General features: G+C 57.8%; 2 protein-coding genes across 2 annotated transcripts; both read right to left on the bottom strand.

Annotated features, from left to right (window-relative positions):
* Positions 1 to 532: 532 nt before the first annotated feature.
* RNF122 (ring finger protein 122) lies at positions 533 to 6,363 on the bottom strand. The gene is made up of 6 exons (XM_084302204.1): positions 6,285 to 6,363; positions 2,674 to 2,830; positions 1,776 to 1,821; positions 1,398 to 1,439; positions 1,044 to 1,126; positions 533 to 962 (listed from the first exon to the last, which is right to left on the bottom strand). Exons 1-6 carry the CDS (start codon positions 6,307 to 6,309, stop codon positions 848 to 850), a joined length of 468 nt encoding a protein of 155 aa, XP_084158330.1. The 5' UTR covers positions 6,310 to 6,363; the 3' UTR covers positions 533 to 847.
* Positions 6,364 to 7,237: 874 nt separating this feature from the next.
* DUSP26 (dual specificity phosphatase 26) lies at positions 7,238 to 11,214 on the bottom strand. The gene is made up of 4 exons (XM_084302408.1): positions 11,130 to 11,214; positions 8,958 to 9,230; positions 8,419 to 8,627; positions 7,238 to 7,978 (listed from the first exon to the last, which is right to left on the bottom strand). Exons 2-4 carry the CDS (start codon positions 9,134 to 9,136, stop codon positions 7,779 to 7,781), a joined length of 588 nt encoding a protein of 195 aa, XP_084158534.1. The 5' UTR covers positions 9,137 to 9,230; positions 11,130 to 11,214; the 3' UTR covers positions 7,238 to 7,778.
* Between the last annotated feature and the right edge of the window lie 4,423 nt (positions 11,215 to 15,637).

Raw genomic sequence — 15,637 nt, forward strand, 5'->3', positions numbered from 1 at the left:
CGCGCCGCCGCCGCCGAGCTCGCCGCCGTCGCAAAACCACAACTGTCGTAAAGGCGGGGCGAGTGGGCGTGGCGCTGCGTGAATAAATTAGCATGGGTAATAAGGCAAAAACGGGGGTGTTTTTGGCCCCAAAAAGGCTCAAAACGAGAAGCAGCGAGCGCAAAGCTGTGATGAACACTGGAATGAATTAAAAAAGGGTGGAAAATTTGGGATGCCGCAGCTCGCCCTGATCTCGGGATCAGTGGCGCGGACTTGGGGTGGGGCGCTGCAGAAGAGGGCCCGATCCTTCCGGTTCATAGCGCATGATGAATGGGAGCGGCACGCGGCTGCGTGACGTGTGCGCCCTGCGTTACGACGTAGCACAGTCCCTTCTGAGCGCCGGGGGGTCGCTATCGTCACCGACGCCGTCATTTCACGGCGTACTTGTTCAAAATCAGTAGTTTTTGGGGTTGTCACGGATCGTGAGCTGCGGATGGATTTCTCTCGGCCGCCCCAAAATGACCCGGAACCCCCCCGAGTGCCCACAGCCGGCTGAGAAACTGTCCTTTTAATCGTGGTGTTACACAAAACTGCGCAATCTCTCCCCAAAACGGGGAGCCTCAGAGTCCGGAGGGGGCAGCTACAGAAACAACCCCACACGGGGAGCAGGGGGGGTGCAGCCCTGCCCGTGCCGTGGGCTCTGCCTTCCGTCAGCAAGCCCATGCGGTCCTGGCAGAGCGCATCCAGGGGTGGCATTAAAAATCACCCCCAAAACCAACGCAGCGCCCCCACGAGTTAAAAACCCCAGCTCCGAAATCCCGAATCCTCCGAGACGAAGCGTTCGTCCCCCCCAGGGACACAGGGCCGCTCACACCAGCTCGTCCAGCAGCGTCCCGATGCCGGCGCGGGGCTGTGCCGGCCCCGCCATGGGCTTGTTGCACATGGGGCACACGCAGCGCACCTCCAGCCACTTCACCAGGCACCTGCAGGGTGTGGGGGGGGAATGTGAGGCTGAAAAACCCCTGTGGGGAGGAAATCCCCGCTCCCCGCTGCACTGTACTCACTTTCGGTGGAAGGCGTGCTGGCACGGCAGCACCCCCAGCTCCTCCTTCGCCTTGAAATCCTCCAGGCAGACAGCACAGGTCTGCTGCAGGAGATAAGATGGGGGTTAGGGGTGGTGTGAACGCACAGGACCCTATAAAATGCCCATGCACAGCCTGCTATGCTCCTGCTATGACGCTGTGGCCAGGGAAAGCCCTGGGTGGTGGGGCTGCATCCCAGGAATTTCTGGCAGGGAGTTTCCCTCCCCAATTTCCAACCAGTTTCATGCGGTGCTGGCATGTCCCTGTCCTGCCTCGCGGAGCAATGGGGACCCAAAGCACCATCCCTGTCAGCCCCAGAGGGGTTTCTGCGCTCACCCCATGCACGTTCAGCCTCCGGGCATCGCCTTTCAAAACCACCTGCGGGAGAAAAGGAGACAGGATCAGGAGCAGGAGCAGCCGGGACCGAGCTGGGCAGTGGGATTCACTGCAAACAAGCACTGAGCTGGCAAAAATCCAGGCTGGACGGGCAGCGACCGCGTGTCCAGGCCTGGATCCCATCGGGATTTTGCCAATGGGATCCAAAATGAGCCAGGAAAGGGCAGGTCGAGCTCAGGCACAGCAGCAGTGTCCCATCATGCTGCCTTTGAATATTTCAGGTCAGCTGGGGACAAGAAGCATCAGTCCCTGCTGCATCCCCACCTCCCGCTTGGCCCCAAATCGATGTGTGCGTGTAGGAAACAGCCGTGACTTTACCTCCTTGTACCCGAACCTCTCGCTCTGAGCCTGGTGCCGCAGTTTGCTGGAGAAGGGGGGAGAAAAAGGCACCGTGAGCTTTACAACACCCTCAAGAGCCACCTGGGAGCAGCACAACCCCGAAATTTCAGGAGGCACCAGGGCAGCATGGCCCTACCCGGCCTGGGGATGGGATTTAGGGCTGAGCCGTGCTGGGGCAGGACCCGGTCCCGTAGCACTGGGGAGCCGTCAGGAATCGGCAGCAGGGTGCGATAAGAGCCGGCGGCCCCGATTGTTTGCCTTAGGAAGTCGTTGGTGGCGCAGGAAGCGCTCGATTTCCAGCACTCGCCCGCCGGCAGCTCCCAGCCCCACCGCAACCTTGGCCGAGGCGAGGGTGCCGGGGAAAACTGCCTCGGAGAGAGCCCCAGCAAGGCACAGGGGGCAGGGGACCTCACTGCCTTCGCTTCTCCTCCACACCAAGCCCCGAAACGTCCTTCTGCAGCCCCCCGGAGCGGCTGAGAGATGCTGGGGCTGGCAGCAGAGAGCTGGGGCATCCTGCAGAGAAGGGCTGGAGGCCCGCAGAAAGGCCAGCTGCTGCCTCCGAGTTTAAAAATAGCCCTGGCTGAGCAGGGAGGGCAATGTAAAGACATCCTCTGCCGTGCAGCGCCGCTCCTCCCCCTGCCCGACACAATGCAGCCCTCCGAAACGTCCCCTGGAAAACAGGAGCCCCTTCCTGCGCTTCCTGCCCTGCTCCACCGCGGGGACCACGGGGGCTGCAGGCGTGCCTGGCCCCACTCCGGGGTCAGATCCCCGTGGCAAAAGGCTCCTGGGGTGTGGGGCAGAACAATGGGGCACGGGGAAGGGCAAGGCGGGGGCAGCTACGGGGCTGGGATGGCCCCGAGGGGGGTGCCCGGCTCACCTGATGAAGTAGCAGCAGAAAATGAGGCTGAGCACGAAGACGAAGATGCCGGTGCCGAAAATGACCATGTAGATGTTGAGCGGCAGGTCCTGGAACGTGATGGGGGGCATCGTGCAGGGTTTAGGGGTATAAATCAGGCCCAGACTGCAGGAGCACCCTTGGGGGAGGAAAGAGAAGTCAGCGGTTAGAATGGAAGAGGAAAAGAGCCCCTGAAGTGGCTGCAGCCACTTCTGTGCTTCCACGGTCCCAAAAACCCTTCTCCAGCAGCACAAACGTGAGGCAGAGTCCCGATGTCTGGAAGGAAAGGAGGCCCCAGGGGAGCCAGGAGGGGATTTAGGGAGGGATGGAGCTCGGAAAGCCGGAGCAGCTGGTGCCTGTCAGTGCTTGGAGGGAGCCAGGAGCAGCCCCGGGGCTGTGCTGGATGGCACAGAGACCAAACGGGGCAGGAGGGCACCGCACGGGGTGGTGGCAGCACGGGGAGGGCAGCAGGGTGCCCACCCAGCGAGGGAACACCAAACCCACTGCTGGCTGATGCAAAATCAGGGTCTGGCAGCGGGTGAGTGCTGCTGCTTGTCTCGAAACGGTGCTGACCCCACAAGGGCTTTGATTTCCCAGCAGATCGGGCTCACACGGGACTTCAAAGCAGAGCGGAGGCCCCGGCTGTGCTCTGCGGAGCATCTGCCCGCGATGCGCAGCGCAGGAACAGAGGGTGCCGGGCCAGCTCATCAAAAAGCTCCTCCAGAAACACTTCTGGGTTTAATTACAGCCCGCTAAAATCCTCCGCCTGCTTCTCAGGAGAGGAGGAAAACTGCTTTCCACCAGGACAGCAGAGACATGCAGGGCACGGCGTTAGAAAGCTCTGCACGAGCAGCGAGGTCCCTGGGGAGCAGCAGGACGCACACCGATGCCCCTGGCCTCGTGGTGCTCCCAGCTGGGCTTCTGCCGGGTGTCTGTGTCCTCGTGCACGCTGAATTTACTCAGAGTTTACACGTGGTGTGCTGGCCAAACCCTGCGTGGCTGGAGAGAGGCGTCTGGGCTGTAGGAAACGGGTTTTTTTTGCTGGCCACGCCACCTCTGCCTCCTCACCCACACAGCAGGGAAAGGGAGGTTTTGTTTGCCGGGTCCTGCTCTCCCTGCCTCCTGCTCTCGAGACCACCAGGTGCAGGGAAGGACAATAAGAAAGCTGTTTTTTTCTCTTTTTTTCTTTTTTTTTTTTTTTCCATTTCCCTACTGGAAATGATTGAGAAATGCTCGGAAAATAGAATGAGAAAAAAACAAAACAAAACAAAACAAAAAAAACAAACAAGTCAATGAGGTAATGCTGGTGTGTGGTGGGGGGACACGGGCTGGCAGCAGCTGTCGATGGGACATTAAAAATCACTTGCACGGGCACCCGAGGGGCAGCAGAAGAGGGAAAAGGCGAGGTGGAAGAGGAGAAGCCCCAAGTCCCGGCCCTGTACCGAAGAGGAGCCGGTCCAACACGTCCCCGCCAGCCGCAGCACAGCTGGCAAGGCTAATTTTAGGCTCGCCAGCTCAGCCGGGCTCATTCCTGCTAAAGAAGCTTTCCAGCCCCCACGAGCTCCAGGCAGAGCCACGGGCTGGGAGGCGAAGCTGCTGCTGGGGGAAGCCCTCGAGCAGCGGGTCCCAGGGGGGAGATGCGACCCCCTCCCCAAATCCGGGGCCTCCCCTACCCTGGCCGGCCCCTTCCAGCTTCCCCCAGCAGCAGGCTGGGCGCTGGCTCGGCTGTGGTTTTAATTAGCACAACCCCCTTCTCCTGACAAAGGCTTTCAATATTTTTAGCTCGGGAGGCACAGAAGGCAGCTGGTTTTAATACAATGAGGGCCTGAGGGGCACCAAACCCAAACCGAAACAACCCCGTCACCAGCCTCAGTCCACCCGGGGACGGTTTTGCACCTGAAGCCAGGAGCCTTGAAAGCTGCTCCAACAATTATTTAGGTGAAAAAAGGAGAAAAGAGGACATCTGCAGAAGGGCTGCAGACACACGGTGTCTTTCTCACCCTTCTCGCTACCCGAGGGCTGCTCGGGAAGGCGGCGTGCCCTGCCAGCAGAGCGTTTTCTCATGCCAACCCCCAAAACTCCCCTGTGTAAGCAGGAAAGGTGCAGCCCGACCTGTCGGGGCACTGGGGTTGCGCCACCTCCAACCCCAGCAGGTTCAGGCTGCCTGGTGGATTTTGGTGCTGAGCTGGCCCAAATAACAACGCACGCAGCACGAGGGTGACCCCGTCCTGCTCCCCCGGCCAGGATTAATTCCTCCGGGACACGCAGCCAGGAGCAGCGACGCTTCTCAAGGTCCCAGCCATCCTTCTCACTGGCCTGGAGAAAAACTACAGAGGAAAAGCAGACACCTAACTGTGTCCCCATCCGATTCCAGCCCTGATGCTGCAACATGCCTCTGAGAGCCCCGGGGATAATTTCTGCCACCAAACGACCAAAAAATGGATGCACGGTCCAAAAAATGCCCCCCACATCCAGGTCTGTGCCCTGCAAAGTGCCAGGCTGAAGTCAGGGGGCCCCGCAGCATTTGGGGTCGAACAGCACACCTTCAACCACTGCGACCCCCCAGCTCCAGGCATTATTTTAAACCGGGACAGACACGAGCTCTGCACGGGCACAGGGTTTTTGGGTTTTTGCTGAGCCGAGCTTCTCCCTCACCCCAATTCTTCTTCAACACCAGGAATGGAAAACTCAGCAGGTCATGAAATAAAACCCATTCTTTCCCCTCCCACACAAAAGCCGTGGGCTTCGCATCACAAAATTGAATGCAGCTTCCAGGTCACGTCTGCTGTGATGCGGGAACGGGCTTCCTCCAAAAGGCTCCCCTGTGCCAGGCAGCTCGCAGCGGGGGTAGCCAAGTCCCCGCCGGACCAAATTACCTGCAAAATGCCCCAAACTACGGCTGAGCAACAGGAGGAGCCGTGATGTGAAAGAGGAGCTGCAACTCCAAGCCAGCACAGCGCCTGCCTGCTGCTCAGACCTTTGGGACGTGTCTGTGAACGGCGAAAACTTCATTTCTTTACTGAGATTCGGACTTAAACCACCGCCCCCCGTTCTTGCCAGGGTCCTCAGCAGCGCTTCCCCCTGCCCCCGGGGGGGTGACACCACGGGGGTGACCCCAAAGAGCACGGCACCCCTTGCCTGGGGGGCAAAACTTATTGGGGTGGATGTGGGGGGCTGCCTGCTCCCCAGCATTGCTTCCCCCAAAACTCCCAGAAGGAGCAGCAGCCCCCTGACCCCTCAAACCCCTCCTGACCCCACAACCCCCTCCTGCCCCCTCCAAACCCCTTGTGCCCCCCCAGACTGCTCCTGGTGCCCCTAAACTCCCTCCAAGCCTCCCCAAAACCCCTCCTGACCCCCAAACCCCTCCTTCCCCCTCCAAACCCCTTGTACCCCCCAAACTCCTCCTGCCTCCCCCTTTAATCCCCCCAAACCCCTCCTGACCCCAAACCCCCTCCTTCCCCTCCAGCCCCCTTGTACCCCCCCAAACTCCTCCTACCCTATCCCAACCCCCTCCTGGCGCCCCTAAAACCCTCGCAGCCCCCCCAGGATCCCCAAAACCCCCTCCTGTCCCCCCAAAAAAAACCTTTTCTCACCGTGGCACCACTGGAACGGGGGCATCCGGGAGCGGCTCCGCGGGGCCGGGCCGGCTCCGCCGTGCGCGGCTCGGGGCCATGGCCGGGAGCGGGGCCGGGCCGGGAGCCGGGGAACGGGGCCGGGCCGCAAACTCCGCCCCAAGCCGGGCCCCCAAGTCCCGGGGCCGCCCCCGAGTTAAAGGGGGGACCGGTGAAGGGCTCCGGGACCCCCCCAGGGCATGGGGAGGCAGCTGGATGTAGCACCGGGTTGGGGCTCGCACGCAGCGTGGGGCCCCCAAGGCGTGGGGAGCCCAGCCCTATAGAGCCCCCCCGGCCCTATAGAGCTCCCCCTGGTCCCATAGAGCCCCCCCGGCCCTATAGAACCCCCCTTGGTCCCAAACAGCTTCCCCTGGGGGTGTGTGGCCCCCAAAAGGGAAAGCTCCAGGGAAGCTGGGGGGGGGTCTCTGTTTTGGGGCGCAGGGTTGGGACCCGGGTAAAGGCTTTGAACTAAAATAGCAGGGATTTGGGTTGGATTTACGGAAGAAATTTTTCACTCTGAGGGCAGTGAGGTGCTCCACAGGGTGTCCCAAAGAGCTGGGGGTGCCCCCCATGCCGGGCAGTGCCCAAGGTCAGGCTGGGTGGGCTTTGGGCGAGCTGGGCTCAGGCAGGGGGTTGGGATGAGATGATCTTGAAGGGCTCTTCCACCCCAAAGCAGCCTGTGGTCCTGTTCACCAGCCCTTTTGGGAGCCTTGCTGAAGCTCCCAGCGTCTCTCAGCCTCGTGCAGGAGGTTTTGGACACCGTCAGCACCCCCAGCCATGCCGGGGAGCCTGCAGGAGACCCCAAGGGGGCCATAGGGTGGGTGCCATAGGGTGCCACCCAGGGCAAGGCTCTTCCACCAACCCAGATCCTGGCCCAAATAAAAAGTCTGTCCTAAAGCACTCGAGGGACGGCCAGACTTCTTCCTTAGCGCTGTCTTTATTTTCACAGGTTAACACTAGGCGTGGAGGACATCCAAACACGATGACAAAAGGCCTGTTTGCCAGAGCCCACACACCAGACCGACTTCACATTGCTACACAGACCGAAAACAAATGGGAAACGAGACGAGGAACACACACAGCTTCAGTCTCCCGGGAGGGAGGGACGGGACCGGCTTGGCAAATGCGTCTGCCACGTGGGAGAGCCAACCCTTGAAGGCTTCCTGGAGCCAAACGGGGTAGGGAAAAACCTGAAACGTGGGGCTGAGTCCCTCCAGAGGCATCTCTGAGCGAGCAGGCTGGGAAGGAGGCGATACATCAGGCCTACCGAAGTGCTGAGATTGCAGGTTGAGGGCCTAGACTTTACCACTAGGAATAGCTCGCATGTCTGGGGACCCCCTCAGCTGAGAGGGGGGGGGCCAGTTGCACGGGACCCTATTTAGCTGCCAAGCATCTGCACTGGGAGGAAAGGCCTACCCCTATCACTCAGCGGGCACGGGGGAAAGGGGAGCACCGCACATCCCTTCTCATCCTCCTTCACGAACTCCTCTTCAGCCTCAGGGCATTGTCCAGGGCGACCAGCTGGCGCAAGAAGCCCCGGTTGGGGATGATACCGCGGTGGTCCTTCACCGTCTTTATGGCTTCTACAAGGGGCATGTGGTGGCGGATCATGAGGTAGGCGAGGACCAAGGTGGCCGACCTGCTCACCCCGACAGCACAGTGCACAAGGATCCTTCCTGGGGAGGGGGCAAAACACAGGGGCTGTGTCACAGCAGACCAAACATCCCAATTAAAAAATAAATAAATAAAAGAGGACCCAACCGTTTGTCATGGTGCAGCCTGGCACTGCAGGTGTGCAGCCTCCAGGGCCCCAAATTTAATAGGGACGTGATGCACTGAGGTCCTCCTCTTGGGAAAGGGTGTCAGTGCATCAGGATATCCCAAAACAGCCTGAATAGGAACTGGACACAGGCTGAGGCTGTGATCTATGGGGCTAGTGCTCTAATTTTGCCCATCTCCTCTTTGGAGCAGGCAATCCAGAACAGAAGACACCACACCAGTCTAAAAATACCCCCATTTTCTACGATGCTTAGCAATAGGATGTTGATCCAGCTTTCCACCCACCAAAAGGAGCTTCTCCCCTCCCCAGTTCGCCCCGCCAATCTTTACCACTGACCTTCATTCAGCGCCTGGTGGATGAAGTCAGCGGCAGGGTAGAAGTAGGGGCTCATGTCGAAGGAAGGCGAGTCGTGGGCCTCGATGCCCAGGTAGCGGATGCCCGTGCCCTCGTAGTACTCGGCGCCCCCCCTCCACTTGCTGTGCGAGGCGTTGAGGATGTGGGTGATGCGCAGGTGGGCCAGCTCGCGGCGGTTGGCTGCTATATCTCTGCAGGGAGGAACAGAGCAGAGGTGTGCGAGTTTAGAAACGTCAAACGCTAAAAAAAATAATCCCAAGGACGGTGTAAGGGCTGTCCATTTTCATCAGAGGCAAAGGAAAGATGCCGGGCTCAGGTGCCAGAATTTTAAGTTGATCTCATGAACTCCATGGGCACACCACCTCCTCCCACAGCAGCTCTCTCAGCACAGCTATGCTCACGTCCTTCCTCCTCCAACCCATCGTGTCCTCCTCTCCCTCACACTTCCAGCTTTCCTCTCCCGGCCCTCTGCGTTTCAAATACCCCTCAGCCCCCCGTTCTTGTCCCCCTCCAATACATACTGATCGCCCAGGTAGAGGCCTGGCCAGACCTCGTCGGCGTGGTTGCAGGCTGTCTTCCCCGTGTACAGCAGCCTTTCCAGCTCGAAGACGCTGAGGATGGGGTGGTTGCTGCGCTCCTCCCGCGAGCCCCGGCTCGGCGACCTGGTGCCGTTCCTGGAGAACCTGGACAGGAAAGCCATGGGAGCTGCCGAGACCCACAAGGCATACCTGTGGGGTCGTGAAGGCCGGCGGGGGGCCTGGAGGTCTCTTCTGCTGCTGCTGCCACCCACGGTCCTGGCACAGAAGCGGAGGAGATGCTGTTAGAAGAGCCGGGGACCTCTCGCTCCAGCCCTTTTGTAGAAATGCTGGCCCGAAGCAGCCAAAAGCCTGACCTTCCTGGCAAGAGGGCTGTGTCGAGCCAGCTTCCCAGCGGCTCCCACTGTGAGACACGCTCACCTGCGCTCCCTTCCAAGAAGGGATGCTGCTGGGGAGCAGCTTGCGGTGCCAGGGAAGCTGGAGAAGCAGCCAGATTGCTGAGTCTCCACGGGCTGAGGTTTTGCTCCAGCCCCACGAGTTGGGTTGAGGCCACATTGGCAGGAGATGCTCTGTACAGGACCACCTTCCTCCTGAGCTGGCTCGGGGGTTTTGCCTGCCAGCGGGACAATGCCAGCTCGAGAACTGACGCTGCCAACCTGTGATCAGAAGCAGCGGAAGGCGGCCAGCTCTGGGCAAGCCACCAGGATCGGGGAGGAAAAGCCCCAAACAGGTGGAGGATTCCATATGGCACCACGCGGAGTCTGGCTGGGGCCCAGACTCCTGCGGACCAGGCACAAAAGCCTGCGGGGAGGGAGAGGCAGCGTTAACCCCTCCGAGCACAGCCGTCCTGCTGCTGCATTTGAACACCCAGGACAGGTTTGGGGTGGGTAAGAGTTAATTTCAGGGGATGTGAAAGCTCATTTAACAGAGCCCATCCTCTGGGACACGGCTCTGCCTTCAGCCCTTTAGATGATGCCGATATTTGTCAGGAAACCTCCCTGGCCAGCCTCGGAGCAGTGACAGTCCCCGCGGCCAGGCAGAGCCCCCTGGTTTTGCTCGCTGGCTGCTGCCTCACCAGCTCGCAGAGCCCCCCTACATGAGCAGATCGAGCAGATCATTTCCCTTCCTGCCCTGGAGGGGCTGGGAGGTGTCCAAAATGCATCCCACCTCAGCCACCCAGCGCTGGCACCCTTGGGCCGGGCTGGCTGCCCTCAGCCTGCCTGCTCGGACATCTCGCCCAAGGCGCCGGCCAGCAGCCAACAGTGCAGAAGGAAGCAGCCTCCGGCCATTTCTTGGCAAGGCATGGAGGAGGAAAACATTGCAAGGGCATGAGGCAGCTCAGGGGGAGACGTGCAGCGTCTCCAGTCTCCCTCCCCGCTCCCTGTTCTGCAAGGGGAGCAGCTCAGACCCTGCCTGGCACCCTGGGGTGCTGCCCATGCTGCTCGCCCCTAGCACAGAGCACGGGCCACCCCCTCTGCCCTGATGAATTTTGGACTCCTTCTCGCTGGGCATCCCAACTTGCCAAAACCCACCTGGAAATGGCATTTGGCACGGCCGCGTGCCGGGCCCTTAAACCTTGGGTGACCTTGGCTGCAGCACAGCCGCGCGCCACCAGCCCCGGGCAGCGTTAGGGAACAGGCAGCAGAGGGGTCTGAAAAACCACCACGTCCCCAGCACGAGGCTGTAAAGAGCCAGACAGCCCCTCGGATTGCTACAGCTGGCTGGTAAAACAGCAGCCTGTACCTATGGAGGGATGTAGCTCACAAAACCTCAGGCCCAGAGCTGGCCTCCAGCATCCCCCCCCCAGCACACCATCATGCCAGCCCCACAAGGTGCTGCAGGGAAGAGAAATTGCCCCCATCCATGTCCTCCAAACAGCCCCCCCAGCACTCCCGGCACCCAAATCCCTCCCAAACCCCACTTGCATCCCCCCTGTGGGTGCCAAGCCCGGGGGGGGGGACTCGCTCCCAGCTCTCCCAAGCAGGCTCCTGGCTGTCCCCGAGCCCCTCTGGCAGCCGTGCAGGGCTCGGAGGGAGGGGGGGAAGCAGCCAGAGGCTGCCTGGGCGCAGAGCAAGAGGCATCGCCGAGCGAGCACAGGCTCACAGAGACAGACAGACAGACACAGGGAGGAAGGAGACGCCCCCCCCCGTACTCTACCTTAGCGAGGGCTGAGGCTTCCCCTGCTCAGAGCGAGGGTGGCAGGCAGATCCAGTCGGCCATGTCTTCCTGCTGCTGCCGCCGCCGCTGGAGAACGGCTGATGTATGAACATCTATTTTAAGCCATGGCATGTCCAGAGGCAGGTTTGTTTATAGCACGCCGTGCATGGGTGGCTACGGGAGGAACGAGGGAGACGGGCACGGAGTCGGAGACCGCATGCAGGCATGCACAGGCACACACGGAGGTGCCCATCACTATGCGGACGAAAACAGCAGCAGCAGCAACAACACACCGAAACGCTGCTGCCAGCTTTGCTTTCACTCCTCCTCCCACAAACCAAAAGCCACAGGCATGCAGAGAAGGAGAAAAAGCCGACAAAGTGGTGCCGATGACATGGTTACCTACATCGGAGCTCTGTGGCTGTCTCCAGAGGATGCTCTCTCATTTCTTTTTTATAACTGACCCCGTCCAACCCCCTCGCTTAGGGTCGGTTTGGCAGAGCCAGGGCTTGGTGACATTTTCTTCATTTGCTAAGAAAATAAGCCTGTGTGTGTGTGTGTGTGTGTGTGTGTGTGTGTGTGTGGAGATATGTGGTATCTATTTACAAATTCACGTCAAAGTCAGGGAATACCTTTTTTTCCCCCCTAGAAAAAATAAAAAGTTCAAAAAATTGAAGCTTTTTGTTTTGACATTCTCTAAATGACACCATCCATTTCAGAAGCGCTGCAATATTTCACTTAAGCATTTTCCAGGCAGAATATTCTCCATCCCCTTAGAAGTGCTGGCGTTCGATTTAAAAGTTTGACTCAAATCAGAAAGTAGGAGTGTGGTGGGAAAAACAATGTGAGGAAGAGTCGAAACACGCTGTTCCAGGCCAAACAACACATCCCAAGGTTTGTGGCGTTCCCTGCCTCCCTCCTGTTCAATTAAACGGGAACATTTTCTGTCTTGTTTTCGGCTGAATCTGTAATGGTCTCAGATGCAACCTCAGAAGCTCTGGGCACGAACCCAGCATCACCAGCAACCTGCCCTGTCCCGTACACTGGGTATGGATGCCTCCACATCCCTCAGTCACACACCAAGGAATTACGGTCCCAGTAGTCTGAAAAACATGCTTCTACACAGAAGTGCCTACAACCCTCGTCACAAAAGGTTAAATCTGAGTAAGAAGAAAACAACATGGAATAAAATTAGCTGGATAAACGTTTTGGCAGAGAGTTGCCCGCAGGGAACTTACTGGCCGTTTAAACAGAGGATTAGTAGTTGGTATGTTTTTACTCCAATAATAATACTGGAATTGCTTTGTAAAGCAGCCAGAAGTCCCCAGCAAAGCCAGTGACTGCTTCTTAGATAATGAAGTCTCAGACGCTTCGGAATGCCTGGGCAGCTGCAGCAAGAAGTGTCAGCAATCTGGCTTTTTATAAGGGAAGTTTCTCAGACACGCAGCTGACCTCCCTGACTCGCCTCCTCTCCTTGTTTTCCATAAACATCGGTGTTGTAGCAGAGGCTGACTCACTCCTTGCTCCCTGATAGCCTTTATCGGCTTGGCGTGTCCCTTCTCCCTTCTGAAGCATCTCTCCTCGAAGGCAGGAGGTGACCCAAAGCACTGCAACGGGTCTGCAGGCTCGGAGGGGGCACAAACACTGCTGGGGGGTTGAAACCTTCTCTCCTACCAGCGGTGACTCTCAAAGCTGCTCCCCAGGGATGTACCCAGATGCAGAACCAGCCCCAAAAAAATCCTGCAACCCCACTTTCCTCTGGGCTTCATCACCTCATGATGCTGAGCCCCCTGAGCAGGGCCATTGGTGCTGGGCAGCTAAAGCACAGCTGTGGGCACCCAGGAGAGGTAAAGGCCAGCTCTCCCCAGCCACGGGCACCACCACAGGCTGCTCTAGGGTTGGACAGCATCAGCATGGATTTCCTACATCCCCTAGCTGGCAGACTTGCTTGCAGCGGGGTGCTGCTGTTCCAGCAGGGGCAGGATGCTGGCACAGGCAGCCACCACATCCCCACGTCTCATCTAGTGTCAGAAACTGCTGCGTGCAGCAGCGAGGACAGAGCAGCTGCTTTCAGCTCCATTAGGAGGGGAATCGGCTCCCAGCAGAATAAGCAGGGCACCCGCTGCTCCCAGCTGTCCCTTTTCACAGAGCCAGAGCTCGGAGCAGGGAGGAATCGGGGTTGGGGCTCTGCAAAACCCGCAAGCGAGCTGCAATAAAGGGCAGCTCGGAAAAGTTCACAGCTCCAACCACTGGAGGCTGCTCTGGTTATACATAAATCACCACCGCGCGCACTGTCAAACATGGAAAACTCAGCCCAAGGAAATAAAGGGCAGGGGTTAGAGAGTTTCAGAGCTGCTATTTCCTGGCTTTACACTCCACACGCATGCAAATTCGCCGCGGTCTTCACAGCTCTATTTTAAAGATCAGAGATCAATCACTTCACGCACTAAATGCTGCAAGTCCAAAAGCCACCTGGAAGGCAGAGGCGCCAGAGTTTATTACACTCAATAACAAACAGAAAGAATATGTATTTCATCCAACGTGTGCCATTTGATAGGCCCGCCGCAGAGGAGGGTGGCAGACGGAGGGAGCACGGAGGGCAGAGAGAGCTGCAGAGTAACCACAGAAAATTAAGCCTCTTTACATTAGTGGTCAGGGTGGGAAGGTGGCGTTGTTGAAAGGGGTCGTGCAGGATGGCAGAGCTGCATTACAGCAGCATACTGGATAGGATTTGGACAAGCATGATTCTCCTGGCACTGAAGGTAAATCCACCACGCTCTTCCCTAGCTGCATGGATGCAGCATTGCATCCATGGGGACTGCTGCAGGCTGCCTCAAAAAAAAATCATTGAAAATTTATCCACAGAGGGCTTCTAAGGTCATGTGGCCAGTCAATCCAAGGTAGCACCAACTCTTGATCAAAGCAATAAAGTAATCTTCACTCTCTTCTTGCCTGCGTTTAGGGCAGGGATAAAGGTTTCTTTTGGGGCTCCAGCAATCTGGAAGCAAACTGCAAAGCTCGAGGTTACAGCCTTCCTGGGGCTCTCCCAAGCCTCTCCAGTCTCAGCACCTTTTGGACGGCATTCGAGCACTGTAAAATCCTCTCCCAGCCCCAGAACAGACGCCTGCTTCCCTGCAAGAAATGTGATCGAAGGCAATAAACCCTTGCAAGGGAGGATGTGCAGGTAACACAACTCCTCGGTGCCCATTGCGGCAGCGCCAGCCAGGAGTTAAAGCCTCATCACTCGGCTCTATCGATTCACTGCTGGAGGGGGCCACTTGAGTTCTGGCAACGCTGAGATATTTTCCATTAAAAGAAAGAAAAAGGAAGAAGGAAAAAAAAAAATAAAGGAAGAGGAAATAACAGCACCAGACTCATTGTCCGACAGCTGTAAAACCTGCAGAGCCTCAATTTGCGAGGAAGCAGCGCTTGTCCAGAGGGAGAGAGACAGCTGCTGGCTTTGTTGCAAACTTGCAGTGTTTATGATTACTTAGCGGGGAGACTTTAAATTGCTCGTGGACGCATCCTGCCTGTCATCCCCTGTCTTGTTAATGTCAGAAGCAGCCTGGGATGGATCTGAGTTGCTATAGTGTATAGAGGAAAAAAAATCACTAAGAAAAAAAAAAAAAACAGCCGAAAAGCCCAGCAAGTTGCTGGCAAAGTCTGCTGTGAAATCGTGATGCTTTCTGTCTAACTGCTCACTTCAGCTTGTCACATCTTGTTAGGAGAGCAGGCTGGGGCACAGTCCAAACCTTCTTAAAGCTGGTGGGAGGTTTGCTGTTGACCTGCTCCTCATTGTGTTTAAATGCTCGGAAAGATGTCAGAAGGGAGAGAACTACCCAGGGCTGAGCCAGCCACGATCCCCATTAGCAAAGAGCCTGAGCTACTCGCGCTTTCTAAAGGCTAATCTTTCAAGATGAAGGTCACATCTATCTTGCATAGCAAAGAGATCTTCAAAATAGAGCCAATCAGCACTGGAAACCTGCACCTCGAAGGCGCTGGGCTGGGAGCAGAGCCCAGTGTGCTGGGACGGCCACGCTCTGTAACCAGCATCACCTCTGCACCGTGTGCCTCGAGCTGTGCGCTCCCAGAGCTGCAGCCCTCACTGCACCACCTCTGCCTCCAGGAGCTCCACTCTTGCTCTTGCAAATCCAAAAACCTTTGGGAAATCTGCTCTGGAGGAAAAAAAAGGAATTATATCTGCATCGGGGTGGGAGCTGGGGGCAGGTCCCTGGTAAATTCATGCTGACTTCAGAGAGGCCAGGACCCATCCGTGATTATTTCTCTCCTTCGTGTTCTTGGAGCAAGAACTAATCGCTGTGAGCACGACATGCAGCAGCGGTGTCTTTTTGAGGTCTGCAGCTACTCTTAACACAATGAGTTTCTATTCACTGTGTCTGTGGCACTAAGCGCCCCAACAGCCCAGCCACGATTTCTAAAGCAGGGAGAAGAGCTTAGGAGCTCAAATAGAAAGCCAGCGAGAGTTGGGTGCCTAATTCCTTTCAATC

This window comes from Netta rufina (genome assembly GCF_964035555.1).
Source record: "Netta rufina genome assembly, chromosome: 27".
In the NCBI taxonomy this organism is placed as follows: Eukaryota; Metazoa; Chordata; class Aves; order Anseriformes; family Anatidae; genus Netta; species Netta rufina.